Source organism: Leucoraja erinacea, chromosome 34 (assembly GCF_028641065.1).
Source record: "Leucoraja erinacea ecotype New England chromosome 34, Leri_hhj_1, whole genome shotgun sequence".
NCBI lineage: Eukaryota > Metazoa > Chordata > Chondrichthyes > Rajiformes > Rajidae > Leucoraja > Leucoraja erinaceus.
Window position 1 is genome coordinate 19,212,075 of NC_073410.1, and position 24,476 is coordinate 19,236,550.

The 24,476-nt window shown below is 48.1% G+C and overlaps 1 protein-coding gene across 1 annotated transcript in view; it reads left to right on the plus strand.

Moving 5' to 3' along the window:
* Positions 1 to 596: 596 nt before the first annotated feature.
* The window catches only part of LOC129713069 (tetraspanin-5-like), a 50,290-nt gene continuing 26,410 nt past the window's right edge, over positions 597 to 24,476 (plus strand). The window contains exon 1 of the mRNA XM_055661947.1: positions 597 to 703. Within this exon, the coding sequence (XP_055517922.1) occupies positions 630 to 703 (74 nt within the window). The 5' untranslated portion in view covers positions 597 to 629. The remainder of the gene's footprint in view (positions 704 to 24,476) is intronic.

Below are 24,476 nucleotides of genomic sequence, written 5' to 3' on the forward strand. Positions count from 1 at the left end.
GTGTGGGGGTGGGGGTGGGTGTGTGTTGGTGTGTGTGTGAGTGGGTGGGTTTGTGCGAATGTGTGTGTGTGAGTGGGTGAGGTGTATGGTGTAGTAATGTATAATATAGTAATACAATGTATAGTGATATGTAATAATGTATAGTGTTCACGTATATTTATGTACACGATTCACGTACAGCCTTTATCCTGTAACAGTACACTGTGGACGGCTTGATTTAACAGGTAAAGACTCTCCGCTGGCAGGTTGGTCCGCAACAAAAGTGTTTCACTGTACCTCGGGACACAATACAATAAACTCTACTCAACTATGAGTTGAAGGTGAGAAGGGGCTAAGTGTAGTGACCGCACACCCGGGGATTACAGACAACACATGGACACAGAGCGGTCCACAACCCCTCCCATGGCCTCACCGTCACCCTGTCTCTGTCCCTCCCTCTCATCTGCCACCTTGTTCCGGGTTTGTAGTGAGGCGGGGACGGCCGCTGCGCTTCCTGCTCCGCCTTCAGTCAGGAGCCGCCGCCGGGGACAGGACACAGGGGACAGACAGACAGACAGAGCGACTCGGGGAGGGAGGGAGGGAGCGCGGGGCTGGTGTCCCGGGCAGGGAGGGAGGGAGTGTGTGTGAAGATGCCGTTCTACAAGCAGCGGCAGGTCAGCTGCCTCTACAAGTACCTGCTGTTCGGCCTCAACGTCGTCTTCTGGGGTGAGTGGGGCCGGGGCGGGGCGAGGGGGGAGGAGAGAGGAGAGGGAGGGATGAGAGGAGGGGGCGGGGGGAGCGGGATGGAGGGGAGGGAGGGGGGAAAGGGGGAGGAGGAGGAGGAGGAGGAGGGAGGAGGAGGAGGAGAAGGGGAGGAAAGGGGAGGGGGACCCGCCGCGGCGGTGTGGGGGAGGTGGGGCGAGTGGCAGCGCCGGGCGGGAGTGAGTGAGTGGGTGGATGGGTGGTCCAATGAAATTCCCGGAGTCCTGGCCGCATTGACCCGGGACGGTCCGGTCCGGCCCGGCCTTACCCTGGACACTTTGCCCCCGGTGACCGGGACGAGGAGCCGCTGTTGCCGCCTGCGCTGCGGGTGAGAGCGAGGGGCGAGAGCGGCGCCAGGTTTGTGCAGGAAACGCTGCAACCTGCAGCTGGTGTAACGCATCTTGTGGTGGGGAGAGATGGCAGACACAGCCACCCCTTACCCTGGCATCACACCGTATGCTTCCTTCAAGGTGGAGGCGCTGGTTAAAAAGGCTTTAGGCACATTGGCCTCCATCAGACAGGCAGACAGGATAACATTTAGTGCAAGATAAAGTCTGATTAAAGAGTAAACGAGGATGTCCAAAGAGATACATATTAGCTCAGGACTGCTCTCTAGTTGGTGATAGGACGGTTCAGTTGCCTGAGAAAACTGTGAAGAAACTGTCCCTGAATCTGTTTTCACACTTGTGTACCTCTTGCCCAATGGACGAGGGGAGAAGGAGTGACCGGGGTGAGACTGGTCCCTGATGATGCTGCTGGCCTTGCCCTTGCTGAGGCAGCGTGAGGTGTAGATGGAGGCGATGGAAGGGTATTGGTTTGTGTGATGGTCTGGGCTGCGTCCACAATTTGCTGCAATTTCTTGCGGTCTTGGATGGAGCTGTTCCCAAACCGAGCTGTGATGCATCCTGATAAAATGCTTTCCACAGCACATCTGTAGAAGTTGGTGAGAGTTGTAGGGGACATGTCGAACATCCTAAGGAGGTTTAGGCATTGGTTGTTGCTTCAATATCCAGGAGAAGTTGTTGGTGATATCGACACCTTGGAACATAAAGTTTTCAACCATTTCTGCTTCAGCACCATCAATGCAAACTGGCGCATGGGTAGCGCTTTGCTTCTTGAAGTCCATCACTATCTCCTTTGTCTAGCCGACATTGAGGGGAAAGTTGTTGTGTGGGCACCAGGTTATGAGGTATGGAATCCCAGCACAGGAACAGACCCTCAGTTCAGCGAGTTCCCCTGAATACTAGAACTCATATTCCATCACTTGGCTATTCGCTCCCACAGTGTCTCCTCTCCTCCTGATTCCACCACTCACCCACCCACCCACCCCTGCACTGGGAGACAGTTTACAGTGGCCGGCAACACCTATGGTCACAGGGAGAACATGCAAACACCACACAGACAGCACCTGAGCTCGGGATTGAACCCTGGTCTCTGGCGCTGTGAGGCAGTGGCTCTGTTAACTGAGAATTCTCACACATGCTGATATCTCCACGTTTAAAAAAACAACTTGCCCCGCATATCTCCTTTAAACTTTGCAACTCTCACCTTAAAGCTGTGCCCGCTGATATTTAGTTTTTCAATCTTGGGAAAGGTATGTAGAATTATGAGTGGTATAGATAACTCATAAGGTCATAAGCTTTAGGAGCAGAATTAGGCTATTCGGCCCATCAAGTCTGCTCCACTATTCAATCATGGCTGATCTATTTCACCCTCCAAACCCCATTCTCCTGCCTTCTCCCCATAACCCCTGACACCCTGACGTACTGATCTAATAGGGTCAGAATCTCAGAATCAAATACTAGAGGGCACAGCTTTAAGGTGAGAGGGGCAAAGTTTAAAGGAGATGTGCAGGGCAAGTTTTTTTACACAGAGATGAGTAGGTGCCTGGAACTTGCTGGTGGGGGAGGCAGATGCAATGGTGGAATTTAAAAAACCACGTGCAGGTAGATATGTGATCGGCTTGGTATCATATTTGGCACGGGCATTGGGGGCCGAACGGCCTGTTCTTGTGATGTACCGTTCTCTGTTCTGTGATTTGGCTTCTCTCTCTCATCTTCCTAATGAAATCTCGGGCTAAACGGTCGTATTGGAAGCAGTTGCGTAAATGTGGATTGTGACCCATTTGACTTTGGAGGTTTGGACCATCTCACTGACCTATCTCCAGTGATGCAGGTTGTGGGAGAGTGGATGTGAGGAACTATTTCTCAGAGTTGGGGAATACAGAGGTAAGCTGATTCAGGAGTAATCCCAGGAAGCAGTTGGCAGGGATCTGGACCTTTGCTTCCAGATTGTGTGTGTTGGGGCAGAGTGGAGATCACAGTGTGGTGGACACATGCCTGTGTCAGTTGTGTACAGAACAAAGGGATTGGGGCGGGTCAGTCATTATGTGATGTAATGAACACTGAATTCTCTAATTGTAAGTAACATCCCACTTCCCCCTCCCTCAGGGGGTCAGGTAGCATCTGTGGAGGGAATGGACAGGTGACGTTTTGAGTCGAGACTCTCTAGTTTAGTTTAGAGATACAGTGCGGAAACAGGCCCTTCGGCCCACAGAGTCCATGCCGACCAGCGATCACCTTGTACACTAGCACTATCCTACACCACGGACAATTTACAATTTTTACCAAAGCCAATTAGTCTTTGGAGTGTAGGAGGAAACCGGAGCAGCTGGAGAAAACCCACGTGGTCACTGGGAGATCGTACAAAAACATCCGTACAGACTTGTATCCACCTATCACTTGCCAGGCTTAGTTCCGCTACCACATGTCTTTACCAGCTTCTCCCCCCCCCCCCACTACAGTCAGTCTGAAGAGGGGTTTGATCCTGACTACAGGTGCTGTCTGTAAGGAGTTTGTACGTTCCCTCCGTGGCATGCGTGGGTTTTCTCCGAGAACTTTGGTTCCCTCCAACTCTCCAAAGACGTGAAGGTTTGTAGGTTAAATGGCTTGGTATAAATGTAAAAAATTGTCCCTGGGATAGGATGGTGTTAGTGTGCTGGAATTACTGGTCGGTACGGACTCGTTGGGATGAAGGGCCTGTTTCCGCGCTGTATCTCTGAACTCAACTAAAAGGTCCCGACCCGAAATGTCTCTCCACAGATGCTGCCTGACCCGCTGAGTTCCTCCAACACTGTGTTGCTGCTGGATTCCAGCATCTGCAGGCTGTTCACTCTCTGTTCCTGCCTCTCGAATAGGGACATTCTGTGCAGGAGACAGCATGCCAATAGGCTGCATTTAGTGAGCGCCTGACTCTACGGCACGTTGGTGAACACGGGACTGTGGCTGCCTCACTGAGCAGCAGTGAAGGGCTGGGAGCTGTGAACATCCCTGTCCTCAGTCACCACCCTAGCCTTTTGTCCAGTCTGCATGCTCGGGATTGCATTTATCAGCACAAACATACATTGCAGCACACACACGCACTCTGTGAGACTGGCTGCCTTGCCTGGCACCCTCCTCGCCCCCACCCCCACTAGTTGTGTCATCTTGCACAATGCTGTGGCATCGCAAACATGCTGTGATAACAGCTCCCTCATCCACTGTCAATATTTACTTTCTGTCTGTGTGGCTCTGTGTGTGTGTCTCTGTTTGCGTATGTGTTTGTGCATGTGTGTCTGCGTTTGTCTATGCGTGTATATGTGTTAATGTGCCTGTGTGTCTGCGTATGTGTCTGTGTGCGTCTCTATGTGTGTAAGAATGTGTCTGGATGTGTCTCGCTTTTTGTGCGTGTGTAAGTATGTCTGTGTGTGTCTCTGTGAGCGTGTGGCCCTGTGAGTGTGTGTGTATACATCTCTGATGTGTGTGTGTGTGTACATATATCTCTGATGTGTCTGTGTGAATGCGTGTGTCTCTATGCGAGTGTGTGTGCATATATGTCTCTGTATATCTATGTGTGTGTCTCTGTCTCTGAGTGCGCACGTATGTCTCTGGTGAGGGTGAATGTATGACTGTGTATGTCTCTCTGTATGTGTGTGTGTGTGTACGTCTGTGTGTGTGTGTCTATGTCTGTGTGTGTGTTTGTGTACGTATGTCTCTGTGTATGTCTCAGTGTGTGTGTACGTATGTCTCTGTGTGAGTGTCTTTGTGTCTGTGTATGCATGTCTCTGAGTGTGTGAGTGTGTGTGTGTGTGCGTATGTCTGTGTATGTCTCTGTCAGTGTGTGTGAGTGTGCGTGTCTCTGTATGTCTGTGTGTGTACGTATGTCTGTATGTGTACGTCTCTGTGTGAGTGTGTGTGTCTCTATGTGTGTGTGTGTGTGTGTCTTTATGTCTCTGTGTGAGTGTCTCTGCATGTCTCTGTGTGTGAGTGTACGTATGTCTGTGTGTGAGTGTGTGTCCCTGTGAGTGTGTGTGTGTGTATACATCTCTGATGTGCATTGTGTGTGTACATATATCTCTGATGTGTCTGTGTGAATGTGTGTGGCTCTATGTGAGTGTGTGCATATATGTCTCTGTATATCTATGTGTGTGTCTCTGTCTCTGTGTGAGTGTGCACGTATGTCTCTGGTGAGGGTGAATGTATGACTGTGTGTATGTCTGTGTGTGTGTGTACGTCTGTGTGTGTGTGTGTGTGTATGTGTGTACGTATGTGTCTGTGTGTGTGTACGTATGTCTATGTGTATGTCTGTGTGTGTGTCTGTGTGTGTGTGTGTGTCTGTGTGTGTGTGTCTGTGTGTGTGTGTGTGTCTGTGTGTGTGTCTGTGTCAGTGTGTCTGACTGTGCGACACCAGTTTGGAGGAGTTCACTTTGTTTACACAATGTTTGACCGTGACATGCCCCTGCCCCACGCCTCCGCTCTCAGCCTGAATCAATGTGATACTGCCCCAGCATTCCTAAGGGCCAGATAGGAAGCTCCTCCTGTCTCTGGAAGCTTTCCCCTGGTTCTCACTGGCCTCTTCCTTCACACGTTGGATAACTATGCAGCATCGTCCTGACTGAAACGGAAACGAAAGAGGAAGTGAATCTTGCAAGTAAGATAAACAATCTTACGACAGATAAAAGAACAGTCCTGGACGTTGGTTCATTGATGGGGAGGTAACTGCCCGCACCCAGTTAGAGTCAGCGGGCAAGGGAGAGTGTTTGATCACACTGGTGACCGGGGAGAGCTCTGGGGAGTAACACTGCAGGATAGCAAGCACTGACCTGTGATACAGCGTGGAAACAAGCTCTTCAGCCCAACTTATCCATGTTGACCAACCTGCTCCATCTACACTACCCATATCCCTCTAAACTTGTCTTATCCATGTATATTATAGGTTTTTAAACAATGTGATAGTCCCTGCCTCAACTACCTCCTCCAGCAGCTCGTTCCATACACCCATGTGAAAAAGTTACCCCTCAGGTACCTATTAAATCTTTCCCCCCTCGCCAAGAGACTCTGTGCATTCATCCGATCTATTCCGCTCATGATTTTATACACCTGTATCAGATCACCCCTCATCCTCCTGCGCTGCAAGGAATAAAGTCGTTGCCTGCTCAATCTCTCCTATAGTTCCCACCCTCGATTCTTGGCAGCATCCTGGTAAATCTTCCCTGTCCCCTCTCCAGCTTGACCACATTGTTGCTCTTGGAGAGATGGTGTTGGCTGTCGAGTTACATTCCCCGACAGTGGGGATGTGTCGGATGTTAGTGTTTCTGGGATGGATGTAAGGCTGGAGGCTCCTGTTTGAGATGGCCTCTGCTCAGTGTGGGCCACCAGTGTTACTTCCCACTTTAAAGATGAGCGCCACGATGGCGCAGCTGTAGAATTGCTGCCTCACAGCGCCAGAGACCTGGGTTCCGTCCTGACTACGGGTGCTGTCTGTATGGAGTTTGCACGTTCTCCCTGTGACCGCGTGGGTTGTCTCTGGGTGCTCCGGTCTCCTCCCATATCCCAAAGATGTACTTGTTTGTAGGTTAATTGGCTTCAGTAACATTGTTGATAGTGCTTTAGATATAACTAGTGTGTTGGAGATAACTGGCCAGTGCGGACTTGGTGGGCCAAAGGGTCTATTTAACCATATAACCATATAACAATTACAGCATGGAAACAGGCCATCTCGGCCCTTCTAGTCCATGTCGAACACGTATTCTCCCCTAGTCCCATATACATGCGCTCAGACCATAACCCTCCATTCTTTTCCCGTCCATATAACTATCCAATTTATTTTTAAATGATAAAATCGAACCTGCCTCCACCACCTTCACTGGAAGCTCATTCCGCACAGCCACCACTCTCTGAGTAAAGAAGTTCCCCCTCATGTTACCCCTAAACTTCTGTCCCTTAATTCTCAAGTCATGTCCTCCTGTTTGAATCTTCCCTACTCTCTGTGGGAAAAGCTTATCCACGTCAACTCTGTCTATCCCCTCTCATCATTTTAAAGACCTCTATCAAGTCCCCCCTTAACCTTCTGCGCTCCAAAGAATAAAGACCTAACTTGTTCAACCTTTCTCTGTAACTTAGTTGCTGAAACCCAGGCAACATTCTGGTAAATCTCCTCTGTATTCTCTCTATTTTGTTGACATCCTTCCTATAATTAGGCGACCAAAATTGTACACCATACTCCAGAATTGGCCTCACCAATGCCTTGTACAATTTTAACATTACATCCCAACTTCTATACTCAATGCTCTGATTTATAAAGGCCAGCACACCAAAAGTTTCTTTACCACCCTATCTACATGAGATTCCACCTTCAGGGAACTGTGCACAGTTATTCCCAGATCCCTCTGTTCAACTGCATTCTTCAATTCCCTACCATTTACCATGTATGTCCTATTTTGATTTGTCCTGCCAAGATGTAGCACCTCACACTTATCAGCATTAAACTCCATCTGCCATCTTTCAGCCTACTCTTCCAACTGGCATAAATCTCTCTGTAGTCTTTGAAAATCTACTTCATTATCCACAACACCACCTATCTTAGTATCTTCTGCATACTTACTAATCCAATTTACCACACCATCATCCAGATCATTGATGTACATGACAAACAACAGTGGACCCAACACAGATCCCTGTGGCACCCCACTAGTCACTGGCCTCCAACCTGACAAACAACCATCCACCATTACTCTCTGGCATCTCCCATTCAGCCACTGTTGAATCCATCTTGCTACAACATCCACTGTTTTACCCTCATCAATTTCCCGAGTAACCTCCTCAAAAAATTCAAGAAGATTAGTCAAACATGACCTTCCAGGCACAAATCTATGTTGACTGTTCCTAATCAGACCCTGTGTATCCAGATGCTTATATATAATATCTCTAAGTATCTTTTCCATTCATTTGCCCACCACTGACATCAAACTAACAGGTCTATAATTGCTAGGTTTACTCTTAGAACCCTTTTTAAACAATGGAACAACATGCGCAGTACGCCAATCCTCCGGCACTATTCCCGTTTCTAATGACATTTGAAATATTCCTGTCACAGCCCCTGCTATTTCTACACTAACTTCCCACAATGTCCTAGGGAATATCCTGTCCAGACCTGGAGACTTATCCACTTTTATATTTCTCAAAAGTGCCAGTACTTCCTCTTCTTTGAATCTCATAGTTCCCATAGCTACTCTACTTGTTTCCCTTACCTCACATAATTTAATATCCTTCTCCTTGGTGAATACCAAAGAAAATAAATTGTTCAATATCTCCCCCATCTCTTTTGGCTCTGCAGATAGCTGTCCACTCTGACTCTCTAATGGACCAATTTTATCCCTCGTTATCCTTTTGCTATTAATATAGCTGTAGAAACCCTTTGGATTTACTTTCACCTTCCTTGCCAAAGCAACCTCATATATTCTTTTAGCTTTTCTAATTTCTTTCTTAAGATTCTTTTTACATTCTTTATACTCCTCAATAACCTCATTTACTCCATGCTGCCTATAATTATTGTAGATCTCTCTTTTTTCCAAACCAAGTGTCCAATTTCCCTTGAAAGCCATGGCTCTTTCCAATTTTTACTATTTCCTTTCATCCGAACAGGGACATAAAGATTCTGTACTCTTAAAAATTCACCTTTAAATGTCCTCCATTTCTCTTCCACATCTTTCCCATAAAACAAAATGTCCCAATTCACTCATTTTAAATCCTTTCGCATCTCCTCAAAGTTAGCCTTTCTCCAATCAAAAATCTCAACCCTAGGTCCAGTTCTGACCCTCTCCATAATTATATTGAAACTAATGGTATTGTGATCACTGGACCCGAACTGTTCCCCAACGCATACCTCTGCCACCTGATCCGTCTCATTTCGTAACAGGAGGTCCAGCACCGCCTTCTCTAGTAGGTACCTCTATGTATTGCTGCAAAAAACTATCCTGCACACATTTTACAAACTCCAAACCATCCAGCCCATTTACAGAATGTGTTTCCCAGTCTATGTGTGGAAAATTGAAATCTCCCACAATCACTACCTTGTGCTTACTATTAATATCTGCGATCTCCTTACATATTTGCTCTTCCAATTCTCGCTCCCCATTTATTTCCACGCTGTATCTCTGAACTAAACTGAAATTAAAATCATCGTAGATCTTTTGCCTCAATATCCCTTCCCTCCACTAACCTGCTTCCCTTGATATCCCTTCAATACATTCAGTCTGAACCACCATTCACTGTACCTCGGTACACATGACAATAATGAACCTAAACAGAAAGACCTCCAAAGATTCATATCACTTCCAGCTGTAGGAATCTCCCACACCTCTGCCCTAACTGGTCAACTAATTACTTTGAGGTGTGGAAACAAGGAACTGCAGATGCTGACTTACAAACAAAGGCGCAAAGTGCTGGAGTAACTCTGGAGTAAGCTGGTTGGACAGCGTCTGTGGAGAACATGTGTAGGTGACGTTTCAGGTGTAGATTCTTCAGACTGAGAGACTTCAGACTTTTCTTTCGAGGTTTTTTCAGATCTCTCTGCTCCGCAGTTTAGAAGAATGAGGGGGGTTCTTATAGAAACATATAAAATTATAAGAGGACTGGACAAGCTAGATGCAGGAAAAATGGTCCCAATGTTGGGCGAGTCTAGAACCAAGGGCCACAGTCTTAGAATAAAGGGGAGGCCATTGAAGACTGAAGTGAGAAAAAACATTTTCACCCAGAGAGTTGTAAATTTGTGTAATTCCCTGCCACAGAGGGCAGCCAATTCACTGGATGGATTTAAGAGAGAGTTATATAGAGCTCTAGGGGCTAGTGGAATCAAGGGGTATGGGGGGAGAAGGCAAGCACGGGTTATTGATTGGGGACGATCAGCCATGATCACAATGAATTTGCAGGGAAGTCATAGTTTGCAAGTCTCAGTTACTGAGACAAAACTCAGTCAGTTTGCAAGCACTTTGTATGTTTTCATGAGATCACTCTGTCCCGTTGGTTGTAGTGAACCTGGGCCCATCCTGCTTCATGTGCCCCTGCATGACTAACCCACCAGTGAAGCGAGCCACCTCTCACACTCTGCCACCGCCGGCTAACCACACACTTGGCTGCTGAGTGAGTGAGGCACTGCCTGCAAGCTGTTCTCAGTGTCCTGTGTTCACGGGTGGGCAGATCTCCTTGAAATCCAACGCCGTTCAATCTCTCAATTCAAGGGGTGGCATGGTGGTGCAGCGATAGAGTTGCTGCCTCACAGCGCCAGAGACCCGGGTTCGGTCCTGACTATAGGTGCTGTCTGTACGGTGTTTGTACGTTCTCCCCGTGAAGACGTGGGTTTTCTCTGAGATCTTCGGTTTCCTCCCACACTCCAAAGATGTACAGGCTTGTAGGTTAATTAGCTTAGTACAAATGTAAATTGTCCCTAGTATGTGTAGGATAGTATTAGTGTACGGGGATTGCTGGTCGGTGCGGACGTAGTGGGCCGAAGGGCCTATTTCCGTACTGTATCTCTAAACACTAAAAAAATATTTCCTGTGGTGGATTCATTCCACTAGTTGTGGTTCATCCCGACTGTCTGGCTCTTGGTCTCCTGTGCCACTATTTACAGATCACAACATCCTGAATGTTTATTTCCAAACCCGTTCTGCAGCTTGTCCCACATTTGCCCTTCAGTTTAGTTTAGTTTATTATGGTCACTTGTACCGAGGTACAGTGAAAGGTTTTTTGTTGCATTCCAACTAGTCAGCAGGGAAACTCTACAAGATTACAATCAAGCTGTCCATCCGTCCACAGTGTGTACATGCAGGATAAACAGAATCGAGTGTGAAAGGCAGCTGTTGGAGTAGATGTTTACAAGGGTGGAACGACTGTAATGAATGATTACAGATCCACTTTAACACAGAGTCGCCTGGCTTGGTGGCCTCTTGGTCATAAGAAATAGGAGTAGAATTAGGACATTCGGCCCATCAAGTCTACTCTGCCATTCAACCATGGCTGATCTATCTCTCCCTCCTGACCCCGTTCTCCTGCCTTCTCTCCATAACCTCTGACACCTGTACTAATCAAGAATCTATCTCTGCCTTAAATATATCCACTGACTTGGCCTCCACAGCCTTCTATAGCAAAGAATTTCACAGATTCACCACCCTCTGACTAAAGAAATTCCTCCATCTCCTTCCTAAAATAACGTCCTTTAATTCTAGGCCCAGACTCTCCCACTAGTGGAAACATCCTCTTCACATCCACTCTATCCAAGCCTTTCACGAACCGGTATGTTTCAATGATGTCCCCACTCATTCTTCTAAATGCCAGTGGGTACAGGCCCAGTGCCGTCAAACGCTCATCATAGGTTAATCCACTCATTCCTGGGATACTGGAACTCTTGGAATTTGAGTTTAGTTTATTGTCACGTGTACCGAGGTACAGTAAAAAGCTTTTGTTGTGTGGTAACCAGTCAGCGAAAGACAATACATGATTACATTCACGCCATCCACAATTTACAGATACATGACACAGGGAATAACATGAGTAACGTTTAGTAGAAGGTTAAGCCAGTATAGTCTGATCTTAGTTAAGGGCCTGTCCCACCAGCATGCGATTGCATGCATCTAGCGCGACCAAATGTGGTCGCTTGAGGCGCAAGGCCGGTCCCAATTCGAACCGCGGAGGCGTATGGAATTGTGCGGGGCTGGTCCCGACATCGCGCGGGGCTCCGAAAATCTTGCACTGTCCGAAAATTCCGCGCGCAAAACGGCCTGTCGGCCCACAGGCGCATTGAGGGCGTACGCAGCGTCTTTATGGCATACGCCTAGCGTTGCGCGATGAAGTCACCGCCCGGCGTGCCGTTGCATGATGACGTCACCGCCCGACGCCGTGCGACATACAAATTCAGTCGGCCCACCTCCTGCCCAGCTGATTGGTGAGTATGATGTCGGGACCAGCTCCGCACAACTCCATACGCCTCCGTCGTTAGAAGTGGGACCGGCCCCGCACAGCCGTACGCCTCAAGCGACCACGTTTGGTCGTGCTAGACGCATGCAATCGCATACTGGTCTCCATTGAGGTAGATAGTAGTTCAGGACCGCTCTCGAGCTGGTGATAGGATGGTTCGGTTGCCTGATAACAGCAGAGAAGGAACTGTCCCTGAATCTGGAGGTGTGTGTTTACAAACTTCTGTATCTCTTGCCTGATGGGAGAAGAGTGAGTGGCCACGGTCCTTAATTATGCTGTTGACCTTGCCGAGGCAGGGTGAAATGTAGATGGAGTCAGTGGAAGGGAGGTTGATTTGTGTGATGGTCTGGGCTGCACCTTAGAGGTCATTGATCTACACGATGAAAGGCAGTGGTTCTGGTGTCGGCTCCTGGACAACGACACATCTTCCCGGTCCACTAGTTAGGATAGCGTGGTGGTGCAGCGGTAGAGTTGCTGCCTCACAGTGCCAGAGACCCAGGTTCTATTCTGTTTGCACGGAGTTTGTATGTTCTCCCTGTAAATGCATGGGATTTCTCTGGGTGCTCCAACTTGACAAGAACAAACCCTTTGGCCCACAATGTCTGTGCCGAACATGATGCCAAGATAATTTCTTATCTACCCACACGTAATGCATATACCTCCATTCCTTTAATATCCATGTGCCTAGCTAGCCTTTTAAATACCACTATTGCATCTGCCTCCACTACCAACCTTGGCATCACGTTCCTGGCACTCACCACCCTCCGTTTTTAAAACAATGTTGTTCCCACACATCTCCTTTAAGCTTTGCCCCTCTCAAACGCTTCCTCCCACATCCCAAAGACATCCAGGTTTGCAGGTTAATTGGCTCTCTGTAAATTGCCCCGATTGTGTCGGGAGTGGATGAGAAAGTGGGATAACATATAACTAGTGTGAACGGGTGATCGATGGTCCTGTTTCCACATTGTATCTCTCAACACTAAACAGGCCCAGTTACCCATTAGTAAATAGGATACAGTTCCAACGTTCAAACGACTGTTCATTCAATCCCTGACTGTTTCTAATAGTGGCCCCACCATTGGGTTCAACTTCCTTGATCTATCTATACCTGCTGTATTCCTGCACCAGTTTTTTTTGAACAAGGGTGCAGCATTTGACATTTCCCCGTCCTGCATTATGTGTAATTTGGAAGATTGTAACATTCAAGTGGCGTTAATGGATATGGAGGGATGTGGATCACATGCAGGCTGAGGTGATTAGCTTATGGCATCATGTCCAGCATGGACATTGTGGGCCGAAGGGCCTTGTCCTATGCTGTACTGGTCTACCTTCTATGTGTAACCAGAGACTAGATGATCTCTTCCGCTCAGTAACCCAGGATATATCCAACCCAGTGATCTGCTGACTGTGAGCTGGCCCGTGTCTCGACACCACCGTTACACTTTAGAGATACAGCGTGGAAACGGGTCCTTCAGCCACCGAGCCTGCGGGAAGCTGCAGAAGAGGTTCACCAGGATATTGCCAGGATTAGGGAATATTAGGCATGAGAGAGGTTGGGCAAACTTGGATTGTTTTCACTGGAGCATCAGAGGTTGAGGGGAAACATGATGGAAGTTTATACAGTTATAAGAAGCATCGGAGTGGTATAACAATACCATAAGTAGCTGGTTAATTGGCTTTAAGGTCAGAGGGGGAAGGGTTAAAGGAGATTTGCAGGGCAAGTATTTTACACAGAGTGAATGAGAGGTGTGTGGAACGTGCTGTCAGGGATGGAGGTGCAATCGGATACAATAGCGGCGTTTAAGAGGCTTTTAGACAGGCAAGATGGTGCAGTAGTAGAGTTGCTGCCTTACAGCGCTGATCACCCTGGTTCAGTCCCGGCAGCGTTTGTACGTTCTTCCCATGACCATGTGGGGTTTCTCCAAGATCTTCAGTTTCCTCCCACACTCCAAAGATATACAGGTTTGTAGGTTCATTGGCTTGGTATACATGTAAACTGTCCCTAATGTGTGTACAATAGTGTGAATGTACGGGGATCACTGGTCGGCGTGGACTTGGTGGGTTGACGGGCCTGTTTCCGCGCTGTATCTCTAAATTAAACTAACACGGATATGCAAGGATATGGATCAACTTGGTTTAACTTGGCATTAGGGTCTGCTCGGGCATTATGGGCTGTTTCTGTGCTGTTATGGTCTGTGCTCCAGTGTAAAATACTGATTTAGCATCACTTCATAAGTAGATTTAATTTTGGATTTCCCTTCCTCTTACCACCTGGCACTAGAGATCCAAGTTTGATCCTGACCTCGGATGCTGTCTGTGTGGGGTTTGTGCGTTCTCCTTGTGACCACATGGGTTTCCTCTGGGTGCTCTGGTTTCCTTCCACACCCAAAGACTTGTGGGTTTGTAGGTTAACTAACTTCTGTAAGGTGTCCCTTGAGTGTGTAGGATAGAATAGTGTATAGGTGATTGTTGGTCAGCACAGATTCAGTGGGCCGAAGGGCCTGTTTCCACGCTGTATTTAAATTAAACTAGTGCACGTGTATGGGTGACAGTAGACAATAGGTACAGGAGGAGGCCATTCGGCCCTTCGAGCCAGCACCACCATTCATTGTGATCATGGCTGATCATCCACAATCTGTACCCCATTCCTGCTTTTTTTCCCACATTTCCTTTGACTCTGCTATCTTTAAGAGCTCTATCTAACTATCTCTTAAAAGGATCCAGAGAATTGGCCTCCAAAGATTTCTGAGGCAGAGAATTCCAACACTGTGGGTGAAAAAGTTTTTCCTCATCTCTGTTCTAAATGGTCAACCACTTATTCCTAAACTGTGGCCCCTGGTTCTGGACTACCCCAACATCGGGAATATGTTTCCTGCCTCTAGCGTGTCCAATCCCATAATAATCTTATATGTTTCAATAAGATCTCTCATCCTTCTAAATTCCAGTATACACAAGCACATTCACTCCATTCTTTCAACATATGACAGTCCCGCCATCCTGGGAATTAACCTTGTGAACCTACTCTGCACTCCCTCAATAGCAAGAATGTCCTTCCTCAGATTGGGAGACCAAAACTGCACACAATACTTCATGTGTGGTCTCACCAGGGACCTGTACAACTGCCGAAGGACCTCTTTGCTTCCATACTCAACTCCTCTTGTTATGAAGGCCAACATACCATCAGCTTTCTTCACTGCCTGCTGTTCCTGCTTGCTTACCTTCAGTGACTGATGAACAAGGACCCCCAGATCCCGTTGTACTTCCCCTTTCCTAACAACACCATTCAGATAATAATCTGCCTTCCTGTTTTTGCCACCAAAGTGGATAACCTGACATTTAACCACATTAAACTGCCATGCATCTGCCCACACCCCCAACCTGTCCAAGTCACCCTGCATTCTCATAGCATCCTCCTCACAGTTCACAATGCCATCCAGCTTTGCGTCATCTGCAAATTTGCTAATGTTACTTTGAATCCCTTCATCTAAATCATTGATGTATATTGTAAATAGCTGCGGTCCCAGCACCGAGCCATGGGGTAACCCACTAGTCACTGCGGTCCCAGCACCGAGCCATGCGGTAACCCACTAGTCACTGCCGTTAAACCCTAGTCTTTGTAGAGTTACTCTACTCTACTGCCAACAAATGTTCCATCCATCAGTACTCTACCCCCAATACCATGTGCTCTAATTTTGCCCACTAATCTCCTATGTGGGACCTAATCAAAGGCTTTCTGAAAGTCCAGGTACACTACATCCACTGGCTCTCCCTTGTCCATTTTCCTAGTTACATCCTCATTATCGTTGGTGCGTGCTGTGAAGGGCTTGTTTCCACACTAACTCGAAACTAACCACTTTGCTATCTCTGACGGCCTCTTACTCAGCTGCTTCCTGGTGAGTCAGGTTGGGACTGGCCCGGTACGGTGAGCAGCCTGGGGCTGGGGTGGAAGAGGGAGGGCTGCTCACGGTGACTGGACCAGGCAGTAGCATGCAGCGACTGGTGGCTCCGTTACTCACTGGAACGTGTGTACGTGTGTCAGCGAGTGCAGCAGTGAGGCCGTTGCTTCAGGGGAGGAAGGATCCCATGTGGTGAAGCCAGGCCCGGCACACTGCTCTGCTTACTCCTCATCCAATCATCCCTGAATCAGCTTGGCCGTGTTTCACACTCGCACACCCACACTCACACACCCAGACACACATACACACACCCGCATCCTTGCACAACCATGCACTCGCACGCCCACACCCACACACCCGCATACTTGCACAACCACGCACTTGCACGCTCACACCCACACACTCGCATACTTGCACAACCACGCACTTGCACGCTCACACCCACACACCCGCATCCTTGCACAACCATGCACTCGCACGCCCACACCCACACACCCGCATACTTGCACAACCACGCACTCGCATGCTCACACCCACGCACTCGCACGCCCACGCACACCCACACCATGTCACCCCACATTGGTCCTATGTCCAAGCTGCACATGCCCTCCGTCATAAGTCATAGGAGCGAAATTAGACCATTCGGCCCATCGAGTCCACTACCATTCAATCATGGCTTATCTGTCTTTCCCTCTCAACCCCTTGTCCCCACAAACCTCCGACACCCGCGCTGATCAGGAATCAGTCAGAATCCATCGTGTAAATACCCAAATACCCTCCCCGACACTCTCCCCCCAGGCTGTGATTCTATGTGGGGTTGGGGCTTCCCCTGCTATCCCAGCGTGGGACTCGTCAGGAATGGTGCCATGTATGTGCCACAGTTGTTGCTTCTCTCAGCAAGCAGGAGCGGTTGTTTGTGGCCATTGTATCCAGTCAGGGCCGCCAGGAAGGCAAGGTCACTATCTTGGTCCCCGGACGGTCAGGAAACCAACTGTAACAGGACACCAGTGCACACCTTAAAAGGGTTTAAGTCCTGATGAATTAGGGGTTCAAGGTGTTCAAGCTCTCAGGCAATGTGTGGAGGGTGGGTTTGTGTATATATGGTTCTGTTGAGTTTCACTGTGTATAACTAATTATCACCTAGCCCACAGCCAACAATGGATCATTGTGAGCTCCACCTTTCCTTGATCATCGTTACTGCTTGTATATCTCATTTGTTCTCTCTACATCACCGTCTATATCTCTCGTTTCCCTTTCCCCTGACTCTGTCTGAACAAGGGTGTCAACCGGAAACATTACCCATTCCTTGTCCAGAGATGCTGCCTGTCCCGCTGAGTTACTACAGCTTTGTGCGCCTATATCTTTGGTTAAACCAACATATGTTGTTCCTTCCTACACATGATCTAAGCGTATTGTCTCAGTGTTTCCAACCCAATAAACTCATTGCAAGGGACTGCAGATTTCCACATACTTCGACCCCATCCTATCCCCTCTGGTCCAATCTCTCCTGTCCAATGTCCGAGATACCCCACATGCCCTTAGTCTCTTTAATGACTTCTGCTTTCCGAGCTCCCCGCTCCCTCATCTTTACTATGGATCTTCAGTCACTCTACACCTCCATCCATCACCAGGAAGGTCATAGATATTTGTTTAATCCTCGACCACCGAACCAGCCAATTTCCCTCTACCAATACTCTCCTCCACCGAGCAGAGCTGGCCCTCGCCCTTAATCACTTCTCCTTCCACTTCCCAATGTCTCTGAATCTAAGGCATAGCTCTGGGCACTCGCATGGGTCCCAGCTATGCCTGCCTCTTTGTAGGGTACGTTGAACAATCCCTGTTCCAGGTGAACACCGACTCTATCACCGAGCTCTATCTCCCTTACATTGACGACTGCATTGGTGCTACCTCCTGCACCCATGCAGAACTCGTGGACTTTATTAACTTCACCACCAATTTCCATCCTGCACTCAAATTTACTTGGACCATCTCCGACACCTCCCACCCCTTTCTTGATCTCACAATCTCCATCACAGGAGATAGACTATCGACTGACGTTATTACAAACCCACTGACTCCCACAACATTCTTGACTACACTTCTTCCCATCCTGCTTCCTGCAAAGACTCTATCCCCTACTTCCAATTCCTCCGTCTACATAGAAACATAGAAAATAGGTGCAGGAGTAGGCCATTCAGCCCTTCGAGCCTGCACCGCCATTCAATATGATCATGGCTGATCATCCAACTCAGTATCCCGTACCTGCCTTCTCTCCATACCCCCTGATCCCTTTAGCCACAAGGGCCATATTGAACTACCTCTTAAATATAACCAATGAACTGGCCTCGACTACCTTCTGTGGCAGAGAATTCCAGAGATTCACCACTCTCTGCGTGAAAGATGTTTTTCTCATCTCGGTCCTAAAGGATTTCCCCTTTATCCTTAAACTGTGACCCCTTGTCCTGGACTTCCCCAACATCAGGAACAATGTTCCTGCATCTAGCCTGTCCAACCCCCTAAGAATTTTGTAAGTTTCTATAAGATCCCCCCTCAATCTTCTAAATTCTAGAGATTACAAGCAGAGTCTATCCAGTCTTTCTTCATATGAAAGTCCCGACATCCCAGGAATCAGTCTGGTGAAACTTCTCTGTACTCCCTCTATGGCAAGTATGTCTTTCCTCAGATTTGGAGACCAAAACTGTACACAATACTCCAGGTGTGCTCTCACCAAGACCCTGTACAACTGCAGTAGAACCTCCCTGCTCCCTACGCCACATGTGCGCCCAGGATTAGGTGTTCCACATCAGGACATTCGAGATGTCCTCATTCTTTAGGGAGCAGGGGTTCCCCTCTCCCATCATAGATGAGGCCCTCACACGCATCTCCTTCGTATCCCGCAACTCCGCCCTCGGTACCCCTCCCCATAGTCACAACGGAGACGGTGTCAAGAGTGTTTTATTGTCATATGTCCTGGACGGGACAATGAAATTCTTATTTGCTGCAGCACAACAGAATATGTGAATATTTCAACCATATAACCATATAACAATTACAGCACGGAAACAGGCCATCTCGGCCCTTCTAGTCCGTGCCGAACACGTATTCTCCCCTAGTCCCATATACCTGCGCTCAGACCATAACCCTCCATACCTTTCCCGTCCATATAACTATCCAATTTATTTTTAAATGATAAAAACAAACCTGCCTCCACCACCTTCACTGGAAGCTCATTCCACACAGCCACCACTCTCTGAGTAAAGAAGTTCCCCCTCATGTTACCCCTAAACTTCAGTCCCTTAATTCTCAAGTCATGTCCCCATGTTTGAATCTTCCCTACTCTCAGTGGGAAAAGCTTATCCACGTCAACTCTGTCTATCCCTCTCATCATTTTAAAGACCTCTATCAAGTCCCCCCCTTAACCTTCTGCGCTCCAAAGAATAAAGCCCTACCTTGTTCAAACCTTTCTCTGTAACTTAGTTGCTGAAACCCAGGCAACATTCTAGTAAATCTCCTTTGTACTCTCTCTATTTTGTTGAGATCCTTCCTATAATTAGGCAACCAAAATTGTACACCATACTCCAAAATTGGCCTCGCCAATGCCTTGTACAATTTTAACATTACATCCCAACTTCTATACTCAATGCTCTGATTTATAAAGGCTAGCACACCAAAAGCTTTCTTTACCACCCTATCTACATGAGATTCCACTTTCAGGAAACTGTGCAGTTATTCCCAGATCCCTCTGTTCACCTGCATTCTTCAATTCCCTACCAATTACCATGTACGTCCTATTTTGATTTGTCCTGCCAAGGTGTAGCACCTCACACTTATCAGCATTAAACTCCATCTGCCATCTTTCAGCCCACTCTTCCAACTGGCATAAATCTCTCTGTAGACTTTGAAAATCTACTTCATTATCCACAACCCCACCTATTTTAGTATAATCTGCATACTTACTAATCCAATTTACCACACCATCATCCAGATCATTGATGTACATGACAAACAACAGTGGACCCAACACAGATCCCTGTGGCACCCCACTAGTCACTGGCCTCCAACCTGACAAACAACCATCCACCATTACTCTCTGGCATCTCCCATTCAACCACTGTTTAATCCATCTTGCTACTCCTCCATTAATCCCCAACCATTGAACCTTCTTAACCAACCTTCCGTGAGGAACCTTGTCAAAGGCCTTACTGAAGTCCATATATACAACATACACTGCTTTACCCTCATCAATTTCCCGAGTAACCTCTTCAAAAAAATTCAAGAAGATTAGTCAAACATGACCTTCCAGGCACAAATCCATGTTGACTGTTCCTAATCAGACGCTGTTTATCCAACATTGTATATAACGGGGAAAAAAAGAAAAAGTTCAATAAATATCAAATATAGTGCAAATAACAAATAATAATATAGTCTTTTTCTGTTCAGAGCTCAGAGCTTATTTGTTGTGTTTAATAGCCTGATGGCTGTGGGGAAGAAGTTGTTCCTGAACCTCGACATTACAGTTTTCAGGCTCTTGTACCTTCTTCCTGTTGGCAGTGGTGAGATGAGTGTGGCCAGGATGGTGTGGGTCCTTGATGATTTTGGCTGCCCTTTTGAGGCAGCGACTACGATAGTTCCCTTCGATGGTCGAGAGGTCAAAGCCGGTGATGGACTGGGCAGTGGTCACAACTTTTTGTAGTCTTTGTCGCTCCTAGACGTTCAAGTTGCCGAACCAGGCCATGATTCAACCAGTCAGAATGCTCTCTACCGTGCCCCCTAGTTCTTACCTTCCACCCCATCAGCTGTCACATACAACACATAGTCCTCTGACATTTTCACCACCTCCAACAGGATTCCACCATGAGTGACATTTTCCCATCTCCACCCCTTTCCGCCTTCCGCAGCGACCATTCCCTCCACAACTCCCTGGGTGACTCATCCCTTGCCACCCAAACCACCCCCTCACCACGTACCTCCTCCCTCGATACCAGGGACCCCGACAGTCCTTTCAGGTCCCACAGAGGTTCACTTGCACCTCCTTCAACCTCATCTACTGTATCCATTGTTCAAGATGTGGACTCTTATACATCGGCGAGATCAAACGCAGACTGGGCGATCATTACGCTGAGCACCTTCGCTCAGTCTGCCTGAACCAACCTGATCTCCCGTTGCTGGACACTTTAATTCTCCTTCCCATTCCTACACAGACCTTTCTGTCCTCTGTCTCCTCCATTGTCAGAGTGAGGCTAAACGCAAATTGGAGGAACAGCATCTTATATTTTGCTTGGGCAGCTTATAGGCCAGTGGCATGAATATTGATTTCTCTCACTCCAGGTAGCCCCGGCATTCCCTCTCCCTCTCTATCCCTCCCCCACCCAAGCTTCTCATTTTCACCCTACAAACAGCTAACAATGGCCTTTCCTTTATCATCATTACTTATATCTTTCATTCATTGTTCTGTATCTCTCCACGTCACCGTCTATATCTTTTGTTTCCTTTTCCCGTGAATTTTAGTGTGCAGAAGTGTCTCGACCTGAAAAGTCACACATCCCTTCTCTCCAGAGATGCTGCTTGTCCCGCTGAGTTACTCCAGCTTTTTGTGTCTAACCGCAGATGGTAGTTTACCATAAAAATGCAAAAGTGCTGGAGTAACTCAACAGGTCAGGCAGCATCGCAGGAGAACATGGATAGGTGACGTTTTGGGTCAGGACCCTTCTTCAGACTGATTGTAATAGCAGGTAGAATGCTGGAAGACGGGTGTGGGCGGAATAAAACCTGGCAAGCGATAGATAGGTGAATACAGTTGAGGGGGGTTTGATTGGAGGAGGAGTAAACTGAAGCCAGGGGGAGGCCTAGAGGTGGAAGGAGACGGGGGGGGGGGGGGGGGAAGAGACAGGATAGTGAGCGGGAAATGGGTGTATATTGGAGTGGGGTGGGTGCACAGGAAAGAGAGGGTGAATGGCGAGGAAGTTACCTAAAATTGGAGATTTCAATATTCATACTGGGTTGTAAGCTGCCCAAACGAAATATGAGGTGCTGTCCGAGCCAAGTTTAATAGCCTGATGGCTGTGGGGAAGTAGCTATTCCTGAACCTGGTCATTGTAGTTTGTGTGGGTATGGAGGAGGCCCAGGACGGGAAGGTCAGAATGGGAAGGGGAGTTAGCAACCGGGAGATCCAGTTGGCCTTGGCGGACCAAATGGGTTAATTGACTCAGGGGATTTATTGATTGAAAGATACAGCATGGAAGCAGGCCATTTGGCCAACCAAGTCCATGCTGACCATCGATCACATGTTAACATAGTTATCCCACTTTCTTATCCACTCCCTACACACGAGGGCCAATTAACTTACAAACCCGTGCGTCTTTGGGATGTGGGGGGGGAAACCGGAGCTCCCGGTGGAAATCCGTGGTCACAGGGAGAACGTGCAAACTCCACACAGACAGCAGCAGTGATCAGGATTGAACCCGGGTCTCTGGCACTGTGAGGCAGCATCTCTAACCAATGTGCCAGTATGCTGAGTCGGCAAGGCCAGCAGCATAATCAAGGACGAGTCACACTTTCTCTTCTTCCCTCTCCCATCGGGCAAGAGGTACAGAAGTGTGTAAACATACCTCCAGATTCAGGGATAGTCTCTTCCCAGCTGTTGTCAGGCAACTGAACCACCCTCTCACCAACTAAAGAGTGGTCCTGAACTACTATCTACCTGATTGGAGACACTCAGACTGTCTTTGATCAGACGTTACTAGCTTTATCTTGCACTAAACATTATTCATGTTATCATGTTCCATGTCCACTGTGGACGGATTAATTGTAATTTCCACTGACTGGTGAGGACGCACCAAAAGCTTCTCACTGTACGTCAGTACACATGACTATACACTCACACTCTACAAGGTTGCCTGATCAAGGGAGGTATGGGGGACTGGGTCTTTATTCATTGCTGTGTAGATGAACAAAAGGGAATTCCACTGTGTAACAAGGACATAAAGGGCAACAATGCGATGTTTTCACTGGTGGGTGAAACGAGGAGTTTGATTTTAAAAGCGTGGAGTCTAGAATCTTCTGTTTTCAGGGGGAGGTGAATCTCTGGGATTCTCTGTCCCACTAACATGTGGCGGGAGGTTATTTCACGAGTGGACAGGGTTGCAGACTCTGGAGATCTGGCACAGACTAGGGCCGCACGGTGGCGCAGCAGTAGAGTTGCTGCCTTGCAGCGGCAGAGACCCAGGTTCGATCCTGACCACGGGTGCTGTCTGTACGCTATTTTTAAGTTCTATCTGTGACCTGCGTGGGTTTTAGTAGGTTAATCAGCTTGGTATAAATGTAAAATTGTCCCTAGTATGTGTGGGATAGTGTTAGTGTGTGGGGATTGCTGGTCGAAGGGCCCTGTGGCGGTGCAGGCTCAAGGGGCCGTGTGGCGGGGGGAGGGGCCGAAGGAACGGGACAGGCTCGAGGGACCGAGTGGCCTCCTCCTGATGTGTAGGATAGTGTTAGTGTGCGGGGATTGCTGGTCGAGCGGAAAGATGTAAGCTTGAAGAACCAGTGTGAAGCTAGGAAATTAGAAGGGCAGGAATCTGTGGAAGTGGTATTGAGGCCTGAGAAATAGTCTGCCCACTGGACAATAATTCAGCAGAGTTGGTTTAGTTTAGAGATAAAGCTCGGAAACAGGTCCTTTGGCCGACTGAGTCCACACTGACCAGCGACCCCCGCACACTAACACTCTCCTACACACTAGGGACAATTTACAATCTTTACAGAAGCCAATTAACCTACAAACCCGCACGTCTTTGGAGTGTGGGAGGAAATCGGAGCGCCCGGAGAAAACCCACGCAGTCACAGGGAGAACATGCAAACTCCACACAGACAGCACCCGTAGTCAGGATTGAACCCGAGTCTCTGGCGCTGTGAGGCAGCAACCCTACCACTGTGCCGCTCCTATGTTCACATAGAGACTGGGAAAACCAAATCAGTAACGCTGGTGTGGGAGAATACATGGAATCTACAACATTGGTAGAATTGAACTGAATCAAAATGAAGGGAGCTGTGTGTTGGGGGCACGAACTAGCTGTGGGAACCGGAGGCTATGATGGTAATCGCATGTTGTTTGAAAAACATATCCCAAATCCCAGGGGAAAGTGTGCCGACTGTGGCTAACAAAGGAACGGTCCGATTAGAAGGGAAGTGGCTCGTCATGTTGCCAGGGGAGCGGTCAGCCTGGAACGTTGGAGGCTTCAGGAAAGCAGTCTCCGATATGGAGAGGGAAGGAAGAGTGGGCGGCTGCTGGAAATGGGGCTGTGTCCATGGGGACATCTCTGTGCGTAGGATGGGGTGGACCCGGGGGGGGGGGGGGGGGGGGCACGGCTGGAGCTTAGTTTAGTTTAGGGATACAGCGCGGAAACAGGCACGCCGAGTCCACGGCGAGCACCAACCCTCGCACACTAACACTATCCTACACACTAGGGAACATTTACAATCTTTACTGAAGCCTATTAACCTACAAACCTGTACATGTTTGGGGTGAGGGAAGAAACCCACGCAATCACGGGGAGAA